The sequence below is a fragment of the Oryctolagus cuniculus genome, chromosome 3 (genome assembly GCF_964237555.1).
Source record: "Oryctolagus cuniculus chromosome 3, mOryCun1.1, whole genome shotgun sequence".
NCBI lineage: Eukaryota > Metazoa > Chordata > Mammalia > Lagomorpha > Leporidae > Oryctolagus > Oryctolagus cuniculus.
The window spans coordinates 175,618,294-175,632,494 of NC_091434.1; the positions used below are offsets into that span (position 1 = coordinate 175,618,294).

General features: G+C 39.9%; 1 protein-coding gene across 1 annotated transcript in view; it reads right to left on the minus strand.

The window, feature by feature from the left end:
- CNTNAP2 (contactin associated protein 2) overlaps positions 1-14,201 on the minus strand; it is a 2,389,242-nt gene that overhangs the window by 447,824 nt on the left and 1,927,217 nt on the right. Inside the window, exon 15 of the mRNA XM_008258071.4 lies at positions 2,782-2,909. Coding sequence (XP_008256293.2) covers positions 2,782-2,909 — 128 coding nt within the window. The remainder of the gene's footprint in view (positions 1-2,781; positions 2,910-14,201) is intronic.

Genomic DNA, 14,201 nt, shown 5'->3' on the forward strand with positions numbered 1-14,201 from the left:
TGAAGTATCAGGCAAGACGGTGCTGAAGAGGTTCTCTGGAGCTCTAGTACTGTGAGAACACCAAGATCAGACAGTGACAGTTGAGTAAGGCTGCTGTGTGTTCTATTAATGGGTTTCATAACTGATTCTTAGAGCAACAGCCTTGGAACAGAGACACAAATACAGCACCAGTCACTACTCCTATTTTCTCTTTTTAAAAATAAAATCTGGGTGAGAGAAATACACCATCTCTCTTTTCTTGAGCATCAGTTGCAATCATTTTATATCACACAAAATATTATATTAAACTAGAAGCCATTTTGTGTTTTCCAGTTTTTTTAATGTGCATTTCTTAAACCTGCTTTGAGCATCTTTTCCTTATTCCCCAAAGTATCTAACAAAGTCCTTGACAAATTATGGGCCCACAATAAATTCTTCCTGAGTACTGTTTTACTGATTAAAAGACAACAACCTAATATTAACCGTAGTCATCTATATACCCAGCATATACTATTTCATCTTGCTACAATTTTCTTTTTTTTAATTTGACAGATAGAGATAGAGATAGAGATAGATAGACAGAGAGAGAGAGAGAGAGAGAGAGAGAGAGAGGGAAATTCTTCCTTCTGTTGGTTCACCCCCCAAATGGCTGCTATGGCTTGAGCTACGCAGATCCAAAGCCAGGAGCCAGGTGCTTCTTCTTGGTCTCCCCCACGGGTGCAGGCGCCCAAGCACTTGGGCCATCCTCCACTGCCTTCCCGGGCCACAGCAGAGAGCTGGACTGGAAGAGGAGCAACTGGGACTAGAACCCAGCGCCCATATGGGATGCTGGCGCTGGAGGTGGAGGATTAACCAAGTGAGCCATGGCGCTGGCGCCTATAATTTTCTTCTTAAGAATGGTAATAAAATTTTGCAATAAGTGGAATTTTTATAAATATTTAAGTTAACCAATTACTTCATGAAACCCTGTATCTAATTAAAAGCTAACTTTGACATTAGAATTGCTAAGCTGCACGCATACATCAACACTGATTTTCATTTGACAACTCATGAAAGCCTGACTAACTTTACAGCAACGTTATAGGTCATCTCTCAGAATAGTTGTTCAAAAATGCATATTTAGGGACTGGCTTTGTGGCAAGGTAGTTAAACCTATGCCTGCATAGTCGGCATCCTATATGGGCACCAGTGTGTCCCTGCTGTTCATTCTAATTCAGCTACATGCTAATGGCCTGGGAAAGCAGTGAAAGATGGCCCAGGTACCCATGTGGGAGATCTGGAAGAAGCTCCTGGCTCCGAGCTTTAGCCTGGCCCAGCCCTGGCTCTTGATGCCATTTGAGGAGTGAAGCAGCAGATGGAAGATCTCTCTCTTTCTGTCTCCTTCTTTCCCTATAACTCTGCATTTCAAATTAATAAAAATGCATATATATTACTACTTTATGTCAATGTTTTTCTTAAGCAGTTGAAATTAATTTTCTGACTGCATAGTTGTACAGAATTCAACCTGAAGCATTATTGTTCACTAAATGCATGAGAAAGATTTTTTTTGACCCATCTTAGTTTTGCTGAGAGCACTTTCATTGTCTCAACATGAGAAAAATCAGTACAAACAGCATCTCTCTTTAGTATTAGGAACATTGCGTTGCTTAATTGCTGACAGCCTCGATTTACTAACTTGTGAACTGTTAAGCATGCATCATTACATTCCTTAGGACACCTCTTTGAGTCGATGCAATAATTTATTATCAAGTAGGTCTAATTCTATGTTGATTTACAGAAGTGGCAATAATATCCCATCTCACACAATGCTTTGCTTGGAGGAATCCAAATCCAGGCACTAAAATCTTTATGGTCTCCCCACGAGGAGTTGGGACGCAGGTGGTATTCTCGTTACCACAGCTGAGAAAATGGAGAGGTTTGCCTGAGGTCTCCCAGCAAGCCAGCAACTGAGGGAGCAGAATCTGGGGCTCCTGGTGCCTAGCACATAATCGCAAAAGTCTAGAACTCCCAGGAGAGTCACCCAAATCACGGTGCAGAAAAGAAGAGGGAAAATGATACCCAGGATGCTCATTGCAGAGTCCCCATGGCAACCTGTCACCCGTTTCCCTCTGACTGCACATAAAGCACACCGAAGGGTATCAAAAACATAAACCCTAATGGTACCCTTAATTAGGTGGGACCATAACGCCAACTCCCTTACCTCCCACTGTCCAAGCTAGCAGCCCCAAAGTCCTCTCTGTGATGCCCAGTCCTTCAGGCAAGGCACAGTTGCAGAAACAGTCTTTGGTTTCCTAGGGACCATCAAGCTCTGATGATGATGAAGTTTGATAGTAATAATGTCAAACTTTATATGACCATAATCCAAGTTTACAATGATACATTAAGCCATAATGCTACTATTTATATCACCATAAACTGAGTTTATGGTGATATAAATAGTCATGCTAATGGCATTAACAGCAGCACTCAGTTGAATCACAGCTGTTGACTGCTGCTTGTATGCTATAAGCATTGCTATTTATATTACCGTAAACTTAGGTAGTCTAACTTGTTACATGTGGATATATGAGAAAGATGGTTATTCTGCATCTTATTCCCAAATCTAGCTCCTGTACTGGAGACTAGAACTGTTGCCCTCCTCTACATACTAATGTCCATCTAACTCTCCATCTGGCTGTGCTTGTGTCGTGTATTTCGGCAGGAACTACAGAAATGTCTGTTTTCTGTCATCCTCTGAGGAGCCTGGGAATGCCACTTGAATGTGATTAAGAAAGCATGGCCCCAGATGTTGGGCAAACTTACTGTCTCCTTGGCAGCGGAGGGGACCCACACTCAGTTTGGCTTCTGAGCCTTGCCGGTCGGTATCTCCAACCACCACCTGGCTCACGGGCAGGTGATCTTTGTAGGATAAGAAGCCAGCATCCTTCCTCCTGAATCATAGGGAAACACAGAAAAGAATGAGGGGTTAGAAGCATGTCTTTTCTGATCATTGTTCAAGTTGTCTAATAATTGATGACATTTCAGTAATTGCTCAGAAATTCACCAAATAAAACCAGCATTGGTCTCCCTCCTCCGTAGGTGGCCTCACAGCACATCACTCAGGAAGAGCTCTGGCACCCTTGTCTTCTGGAAAGCAGAACTGACACTGTGATTTCCAGAGAGCACCACCCACACAGTGCAGGCTACTCTAGCTTCATCATAAACCAGGGCACACACTCAACACTGAGCTTACAAGCAGAGCTTGCTGTTGTCACGGAATCAAATGTTCGACAAAGTCAACCTCAATAACATGTGACATAAAATCCTGCCAATACCCCCTCGTCTCCCTAATTGCTTTGAAGCAGTTCTCTTGGAGCTTTTTTTCCTCACTGTGCATCAGCAAAATGAAGAACATCTCGTTTCTTCATGTTTTCTTAGTAGCACGAGTGAAATAGTTCATGTGAAGCTTCCAACACAAGGTTCATCAAGTGTCTCTTTCCATCTGTAATAGGGGCGGTGCTGAGATTCAAGCCCAGATTGCTATTCATTCCAGAATTGTTCCCCGGTTTGCACTTACCTCATTTGGAGTCTCCTGACTCTACTCTGTGCCTACCCTAAATGAAGAACTGGACAAGGCTAATCACAAAGCTCTGCTTCTAGAGTGGCACACAGAAGCCCAAGGTCTGTTCCTGGGGATGACTGCAAATTGAGTTGTGTGCAGCCCAGATTTCATGCTAGTGAAAAATCATTGGCCCTCCCCTATTTTCCTGCCTTTACAGGTAAGGCGTCCCCTCATTTGGGGCTGAATGGGTGGGAGGCACAAATCAGGCTGAAGTCATTCTATCACCTTATATTTTTAGGTGTTTTTTTATCCTGTCAAGTTTCAAAAATTAAAAATTTTGAAATTGTACATAGAACTAATTACAGAAAAGTAATGATAAAAATGATAGAGTTCTTTTTTTTTTTTTTTTTTTTTTTTTTTAACTTTTATTTAATGAATATACGTTTCCAAAGTACGAATAATGGATTACTATGGCTTCCCCCCCATACCGTCCCTCCCACCCACAACCCTCCCCTTTCCCACTCCCTCTCCCCTTCCATTCACATCAAGATTCATTTTCGATTATCTTAATATACAGAAGATCAGCTTAGTATACATTAAGTAAGGATTTCAACAGTTTGCTCCCACACAGAAACATAAAGTGAAAAATAATAGATGATTTTTTTTAATGATGATGAAATCAGATCAGACCTATTGTCATGTTTAATCCCAGTGAGAGTCAAGTTGGGAGTTGATAGTTTCTTTTCTTTTCTTTTCTTTTCTTTTTTTTTTTTTTTTTTTTTTTTTACAGAGGATCAGTTTAGTATGCATTAAGTAAAGATTTCAACAGTTTGCACCCCCATAGAAACACAAAGTGAAATATATTATTTGAGTACTCGTTATAGCATTAAATCTCAATGCACAGCACATTAAGGACAGAGATCCTACACGAGGAGTAAGTGCACAGTGACTCCTGTTGTTGACTTTACCAATTGACACTCCTGTCTATGGCATCAGTAATCTCCCTATGCTCCAGTCATGAGTTTCCAAGGCTATGGAAGCCCCTTGAGTTCTCCGACTCTTATCTTGTTTAGACAAGGTCATAGTCAAAGTGGAGGTTCTCTCCTCCCTTCAGAGAAAGGTACCTCCTTCTTTGAAGACCTGTTCTTTCCACTGAGATCTCACTCACAGAGATCTTTTGCCAGAGTGTCTTGGCTTTCCATGCCTGAACTACTCTCATGGGCTTTTCAGCCAGATCTGAATGCCTTTAGGGCTGATTCTGAGGCCAGAGTGCTATTTAGGGCATCTGCCATTCTATGAGTCTGCTGAGTATCTCACTTCCCATGTTGGATCACTCTCCCCTTTATTTATTCTATCGGTTAGTGTTAGCAGGTACTAGACTTGCTTATGTGCTCCCTTTGACTCTTAGTCCTTTCATTATGATCAATTGCAAACTGAGATTGATCACTTGGACTAGTGAGATGGCATCGGTACATGCCACCTTGATGGGATTAAATTGGAGTCCCCTGGTATGTTTCTAACTCTACCATTTGGGGCAAGTCAGCTTGAGCATGTCCCAAATTATATATCTCTTCCCTCTCTTATTCCTACTCTTATGTTTAACAGGGATCACATTTCAGTTAAATTTCAACACTTAAGAATAACTGTGTATTAATTACAGAAAAGAGGAAATCCAAATGGCCAACAGGCACATGAAAAAATGTTCAAGGTCATTAGCAATCAGAGAAATGCAAATCAAAACCACAATGAGGTTCCACCTCACCCCGGTTAGAATGGCTCACATTCAGAAATCTACCAACAACAGATGCTGGCGAGGATGTGGGGAAAAAGGGACACTAACCCACTGTTGGTGGGAATGCAAACTGGTCAAGCCACTATGGAAATCAGTCTGGAGATTCCTCAGAAACCTGAAGATAACCCTACCGTTCGACCCAGCCATCCCACTCCTTGGAATTTACCCAAAGGAAATTAACTTGGCAAACAAAAAAGCGGTCTGCACCCTAATGTTTATTGCAGCTCAATTCACAATAGCTAAGACCTGGAACCAACCTAAATGCCCATCAACGGTAGACTGGATAAAGAAATTATGGGATATGTACTCTTTAGAATACTATACCGCAGTAAGAAACAATGAAATCCAGTCATTTGCAACAAAATGGAGGAATCTGGAACACATCATGCTGAGTGAAATAAGCCAGTCCCAAAGGGACAAATACCATATGTTCTCCCTGATCGGTGACAACTGACTGAACACCAAAAAGGAAACTTGTTGAAGTGAAAGGGACACTATGGGAAACGGTGACTTGATCAGCATAGCCCTGACTGTTAATGAACAACTTAATACATTATCCCTCTTAGTAGTTTTTTTGTCTGTTCTACTTAATATGAGAGTTCTTTTTTTTTAAAGATTTATTTATTTGAAAGAGTTAGAGAGAGAGAGAGAGGAGAGGCAGAGAGAGAGAGAGAGAGAGAGAGAGTCTTTCATCTGCTGGTTCACTCCCCAAATGGACGTAATAGTCAGAGCTGCACCAATCTGAAGCCAGAAGCCAGGAGCTGAGCATGGGGTTAAAGAAGGGGCAAAGGAAGGAACATGAGAATGAACCTTTTCCTGTTGTCCTTTTGTTGTTTCCAGTTCTTGGCTAATGCAAATAATGTTGTTTATGAGCATTCTCATACTTGAGTTTCTTATTAGCATTATTTTTGTTGAGTATCTGCCCAAAAGTAGAAACGCCACCTCGTGAAGTACACTTACGCTTCACTTTGGTGGGTACTTACAAACAGCTTTCATAAGAGCTTGTAACAAATTACGTTCCTATCCTCAGTGAATGAGAATTCAAGTTACTCAAGATCCTTGCCAATATTTGGTGCTACTGATCCATTTAGGATGAGTGGAAGTTAAGAGCTTTATAACGGAACTAGAACTCAGGTAAGGATATTTTAAAAACAAATGTTTGTGAATACTCCCTTAACAATTATGTAATTGTATTACCCAAACTGATGCAGGCATAACGTTATTGGGATTCACATATCTACATACTTTCACAATTTGGAAATAAGATTCTTAAATTGTTGGAGTATTTTGTAAATGTAGAGCTTCTGTGCTTTTTTAAAATTAAAACTGGGCATTGTTCATTGGTTTTGCAAGAAAAACTCAGATTTTATCAAAATCTTTCCATTATTGGTTGAAAGTAACTGAAAAACTAATATGTTTCATTAGATGTACTTACTGGTTTATGTATTATCCCCATTTTACTGATGAGGGAAATGAGAAACAAAGAATTTATTCTGACCAAGACCACTAGCTCATAAGAGTAGAGTCTGGATTCAAATCCAGACCACCTGAACCCCATCCTTAAGCTTTCCACAAAACAAACAAACAAACAAACAAACCAAAAAAACAGAGATAGACCTCAAAAAACCCACAATATCAATTTAAAGTCTTATTTCTCTTAATGCTCACTGACAGTTGAGGTGGAAAAGTACCTTTTAAGACATACTTAGCCAGTCTAAAATGCTGAAGTCATGTGTAAATCACAAGTTCAAAGGTATCTTCAATGTTTTAATTACACTTGCTCTACAAACAATAGACAGTGCAAGAGAGCTGGAGGCTTACCTTATGCCCAAAGCAACCATTATTTTTAATGATATACTCAAATTTATAATATGGTGCCGAATAGCTAATAGTTATAACACTCAGATATTCCATATCAAACCAAAAAAAGAAAAATAGGGAAAAACTGTCAGCAGAGAAAGCAAGAAGTTTCTTTCTCAATAATATTTGATCAATGGTCTAGAAAGGTCTCTAGACATTGCATAAAATACTGTGTCTGATGCCCACAAAGCACTGAATTCTATGATTGTAGAAATGAATGTGTTGGTGGGAATAAAGTGGCTTAGTTGACACAAATTTTCTGCTGTATTCTTACAGCACACCTCCTTTTTAAAAAAATATTTTATTTATAAGAAAGGCAGACACACACACAAACACACACACACACACACACACACACACGGATGTTTCATCTGGGGGTTCTCCCCAAATATCCAAAATAGCTGGGGCTGGGCTAGGTCAAAACCAGGGATTGAGAACTCAGTTTTGATCTCCTATATGTGGGGCATGGACCCAACTACGTGGTGCACATTAGCAGGAAAGTGGAATCAGGAGTGGAGCCAGGACCCAAATCTAGGTATTCCTATCTGGGATGTAAGCATCCCAAGTGGCATCTTTTTTTTTTTTTTTTTTTTTTTTTTGACAGGCAGAGTGGATAGTGAGAGAGAGAAACAGAGAGAAAGGTCTTCCTTTGCCGTTGGTTCACCCTCCAATGGCCGCCGCGGCTGGCGCGCTGCTGCCAGCGCACCACGCCGATCCGATGGCAGGAGCCAGGTACTTATCCTGGTCTCACATGGGGTGCAGGGCCCAAGCACTTGGGCCATCCTCCACTGCACTCCCTGGCTACAGCAGAGAGCTGGCCTGGAAGAGGGGCAACCGGGACAGAATCCGGCGCCCTGACCGGGACTAGAACCCGGTGTGCCGGCGCCGCAAGGCGGAGGATTAGCCTAGTGAGCCGCGGCGCCGGCCCCAAGTGGCATCTTGATCACTGTTCTAAACGCCTGTGCCACCCCACTTTTGAAAGATCAAGTGAGATCTGGGGAGGTTCCTATAGGCTATCCATATTAGGATGTTGTTCAAGTTTTTGCAGCAAGAAAAACAAGCCTTGGAAGTGCTGGTCCTTACATACTGAGGTCCATCTAATTTAGGGAGATATTTGTTATCTATTTATCATGTTAGCATACAAATCTAATTAAATTTATCCGTTGGTTGGATTTTAGAAATTCCACCACCCATTTCAACTAGGTCCTAGACTCAGACTCTCCCTAAATCTACCATCATTGTTACTAAAATAAAATTTGATTTTATAGATTTTGCTTCTCTACCTGGCACTACTATTATTTTTCTTCTGTACCGTTTTCTTGAGAAACTGTCTTTGCTGTGGTTCCCTTGCCTACTTTCTCCATCCTGCTGAGAAAGCAAGCAAGCCTCTAGGTGGTCCTTGCCTTTAGCTCAGTGAAAAACAAAACACTCCTAAAGGACCATGAACCACCCGAGCGTCTTTAATTGTGAGCCTGATCTTCTACCAGATGCTATGGAAATGTTCATACTATGAATCCATCCTTTAATTTCAGCAGAGTAGGTAGGCTTTCTTTGCAAAGTTTTAGGAGAGCTTGTTTGACCCTGGTAACAAACATTCACTAGGATCTGCAGGAACTGTAATCATGACACATTGCTGGTGGGGATATAAACTGATAGAGTCATTCTTACAAGCCATTTAGTAGTTCCTTGAAAAGTTAAACTATATATTTACTGCATGATGCAATAAATAATTCCACTCCTAGATATACATCAAAAAGAAATGTGAATTTAAAAACATGTCTACACAGAGACTTTTGGTATGTGTTTATAGCACTTTTATTTATAATATAGTTCCAAAGTGCAAACAACACAAATGTCCACCAACTAATGAATGGCTAGACAAATGTGGCATATCCATACAATGGACTATTCCAGTAATAATAACCAATGAAACAAGGATACATATCACAATATGAAGAAATATCCAAAGGCACTATGGGAAAACCAACATGCCCTGGTAGATTCCAAATTCTGTAATTCCAATTACATGAACTCTCCAGTAGAACAGGCAATCTACAGACATGAAGTGGATTAGAGGCTACCTGGAACTGGGGGTGGAAACATTAAAGTAGACTAAATCTCATAGGAATAATGGAAATATTCTATATCTGGATTGTGGTGATTTATTGGACAAAACAGTGAATTTACTACAAATCCCTGGAAGTGTGCACTTAAAGTGAGTCAATATTATAGTATGTCAATGGATCAATACATATTTTTAAAAAGAAGAAAGATAAATGTCTATTGGCAACAGGGAAGACAATTCTGTTCCATATATGTCACTGAAGATACTCGGGTATGGAATTATGGGGTAGTATATTTCCTGGTTTTGAGTCATCCACTTTGTGACGTAAACCTTGGATTACTAAATGTTCATTAATTCCTTTTTTAGAAGGTACTTGTCCCTGCATTTTAAAGTTGACATCAATATGTACATCTTCCACTGATACTGCTTCCTTGATAGCATCCCACAACACCCCTGTTCAATCTTCTCTCCTCACCCTTGGCCTCTGAATTCTGGCACAAGACACTCCCCCAATTTCACCCTCATCCCAGCTTCTTCTCCACTCATCATTCAGAACCTGCCTTCTTTATTCCTGCATGTATCAGCTTTCAGATTCCTAAACTAGCTCTATAAAAGGGGCTGTACCTAATTTACAGAAAATCGAATATCTAGGGGCTGGGGTTGTGGCACAGTGGGTAAAGCTGTCTCCTTCAATGCCGGCATCCTATATGGGTGCAAGTTCATATCCTGGCTACCATGCTTCTGATCCAGCTCCCTATTAATGGCCTGGAAAAAATGGCAGAAGATTACCCAAGGGTTTGGGCCCCTGTTACCCACAAGAGAGACCTGCATGAAACTACTGGCTCCTGGCTTTGGCTTGCCTTGCCCATCTAGGGAGTATAGCAGCAAACAGAAGATCTTTCTTCCTCACTCCACTGCCCCCCGACCTCCCACTTGCCTCTCCCTCTGTAACTCTGTCAAATAAATATATAAATCTTATTTTTTAAAGAAGAAAGAAAATCAAGCATGCTTGGTTTTCCAGGACATGCTTAACAGTACAAGTCTATTCAACTGTCAGCACTTGCAATTGTGTTATCCTAAAAATGTCAACAATTGCAGCATCAAATGTTTCTCTCAAAGATGGTTTCTAAACTTTTTGGAAGTTTTTGTGTGATTTTTAGTTCAGATAATTAAGTTGAATTTATTTACAAATCTGTGTGTTTTCTTTCCATATTTACTGCCTTCTAATAGCCATTCCTAGACACAGATTTTCATGGCAAGGATTCATAAAAAATGAGTTAAAAAGTGAAAATCTACAAAACTATCCTGGAAAGTTATTATTTTACTAATAACTTGCACTAATGATTTTTGTTTTGTATATAGTTATTTTTATTAAGGGGGTCTTTAGATTATTATTCTTTCTACCTCTTCAGTTAAAATGTACATAAATAGCTTGCAAAGTTTTAAAATATTCAAAATTTCCCCATAGATTATCTCAGTTATCCTCCTAACTTTGTAAATAGGCTTTGGAGGTACAAGGGAATAGGAATAGGCAGTTGAATTTAACAAATTTTGATTCTCAAATAATTAATCCAGAGCACATCCATTATACACAGTGATAGCCTCTACTTAGGAATGGGATCCTGCTTTATGGTATATTATGAAACACTACTTAACTGACTGAAAATTTGCACCTAATGTTATCTAAAAAGGAAGGATGGGGTGGGCATTTGGCCTAATGATTAAAACACCAGTTGGGACACCCACATCCCACGTTGGAGTGCCTGGGTCTGATTCCCCGTTCCACTTTCAGCTAATGAGTACCTGGGAGGCAGCAGGGATGCTGCCAGTGTTTGGGAATACAGTGTTTGGGAATACAGTGTCACCTGTATTCCCTGCTACCCTGCTACTGGCTTTAAGCTAACCTGGCCCTAGCCAGTGTAGGCATTTGGAATCAGAGTTTGGGTATGCTCTCTCCCTTGCTCTTTCTTTCAAATGAAGAGGAAAGAAACCCAGCAAAACCATAAAGTGAAGTTAAGGCTAGATCTAGTTAAATAATTTTTTAAGTAAATTAGGAATTTTTAATTTATTTTCCTCACCTCTCTGTTTCTGTGTTTTGTCTGCAATTGGGACATAACCCCACTGCTTTTCACCAAAAAGGGAACAAATGCCCCACAAATGTCATCTGTCCTAGTCCCTATTAAAACCCAGTCTCAGAAAATAATCAGGAAAATTGTTTGTTCCTAATCATTTCTTTAGTGGAAGCAATATACTACTCAGACTGTTAAACAAAGCTTTTGGGAGGCCATTGTTTTAGAAAAGGCTGCTGTGCTAAGACCCCAGCACAATGAACTGGAGTCACCTGTACCAAGTGCTAGGTAACCAAACTGACCCATGAATTGGGTCATTTTACCAAAATGCAAGAGATTCATAACAACCAATAAGAAGGGGCATAGTTTACCTGAGTAGGCACATAGAAGTCCTCTGTTTTGATCCCCTAAGGGAAGCAACTTCAAGATCACCAGTCTATCTTTGTTCTCTATTTCTGCTTTCTTACACCCTTTTCTGCCTATAAAGCCACCCTTTTTTGCTCATTTCAGTGATGTGCCTGTTCTATTTGATGGAATGAGATGTTGCCTGATTTTAGAATCAATGAAATTCAATTAGGTCTTTAAATTAAATTTGTTGTAATTTTGCCTTTTGACAAGACAAAGGGTTGCTCCAGAATCCAGGTGTCCATGAATGCTGGAGACTGGATTGGGAAGAGGAATGTTGCTGGCATGACTGAGAGGCCTGTACGGAGATGACTGTGTCCCTAAGTAAGGGATGGCCACCATCAATTTGCCAGTTCCCCGTGATCATGACAAAAGACACTTCTCTATCAGCAGTCAATGTTTCCGTCCACAGAACACACAAGGGTTATCTCAGAAAGGCTGCATCATCAGAAGGTAAAATAAATAACAGAGCCATCTGATACTCAATAAGGTAGAACTTTATAAATTCATCTGATGGCATCCTAAGTCACCATTGACTATTGAGCTTTCCTTAACGGATACAAGGTACAGTTCCCTACAAAGCAATTAGAGTAATTAAGAAAACAACCATCACAATTAGATCTTTCGAATCTATGCTTATGTCCCCTATGAAATGGTAGTAATTACATATTCAATTACTCCTTTTCAGTGGGAATAGCTCTGGCCTTTTATAAATGTAAGACAATTATCAGTTCAGTTTACACTGAACCATTTTTAAATTTTATACAAAGTGTCCTGGAATGCAAGTTCCCTGAGGGCAGATATATAGTTTTATAAAACTTTATAAAATAAACATAAGCAGGCATTTAAAAGTTGGTGACTGCGTAGTATGTTTTGTGATGGAATAAACATATGAATAAACAAAGCTTTAAGGCCTCATTCTACGGTTGTTATCAAAGTGTGCACACGATCAGTGAGATGAGAAAGAAAACCTTCCTTACACTGAGTTATTTGAATATTTTTGAAATATTTTTGTAATTGACATTTTATTATTTTCTGTAGAAAGCAATAGTTAAATCATTAACACAGTGAAAAGGCCATAACAGTTATATCTAAAAGACAAATTCTAAACCTGTTTTGTATCTATGTAAGAATAATTTGGTTAATTTATCTGAGTCATTGTTTTCCACACAGATAAGTCTTGGTTATTTGATTCTACATGTGTGTGTGTGTGTGTGTGTGTGTGTGTTCAATTCTAGAGCAAGAAGTAGCAACTGAAAAAATTTGACAAACTTGAGTGTGGCATAAGATACCAAAAGTGTGAGATCTATTTTTCCTGGAGTGGAGTTAATTGAGACTCCAAAAGGCACAAGCCTTTTGAGAATAGGACTTTGTGGTCCTATATAGTTTCCCCAGGAACTGTTATGACAGAATCCAGCATTTATTTTGCAAGGTTATCTGATTACCATCGTCATCTTTCAGAAGTAATAGACTATGAATAAAAGAATGTTTGGACTAATGTTTGCAACTAGTTAGTAGCTAAGTTAGGAAAAACTGACCAAATTTTTAATGCTCTGTAGTTTAAGAAGAGAAGATGTTTACATTTCTCAAATTCTATTAAAATACTTTCAATTGATTTTCTTTAAATGATATGAAAATCTAATATTTTTATCAAATAGGAAAATTGACTGGATTAAAGACTAGGTAGGGCTATTTTTATTTTAGTTTGCTCTTCTGTATTCATATTTTCCCTAAGAGTTCCTTATATTCTTGTAAATCATGGCTCATAAATTTTATGATTAGCAAAGAGGGAGTACTTGATGTGTACTCTCCTGGCCATTTCCCTGTATTTTCATCTCTAGCAATTAATGGCCAACCCCTGGCATCTCAACACTCAAAGGGCAAGCATTTCCTCACACTGGCCCAATACATGTCTAAAAATTAGGATGAACAGTTCGAGCTTTTGTGTGTTTGTGATGCTTTATTTCAACCAACAAACAAGTGTGGATTTGGAACAGCGTACCTGCCTGCTTACCTAGCCCCTCTCTGCTTGCACAGGGTTCATTGCCTTTCTCTCTCAAGGCGTGGGGGCTCTCAAGTGGGATCCACGAGGCTGCTCCTGGATGGCTTCATTCCATAGGTCCTATGTCTACCCTCCAAGCACAGCCCTGCATCTTTCCCCACAAAGACTTGACAAGGGAGGCCATTGCCAACACCTCCATGTACCTTCATCTTGAAAGTTGGTGGGGATATTCTGGACTGATGTGATCCTGATGGTCCCCTGTGTCTCTCAAAATTCAGGTTATACAGGCCAAGCTCTCTGACTGATAACCCTTACGTTCCCTCTCCCTACTCTCATGATGGCGGTGGCAATTGGGGCAGATAGAATGCGTTCACAACTCAGCAGATGAATCTTCCCCCTTATCTCTTAGACTTCTGCTGGAATGTTGGGCTTCTCTTGTTTCCGGAGGCTATTAATTAGTTAACACAGGCAGGGCTGGCATTCAGATT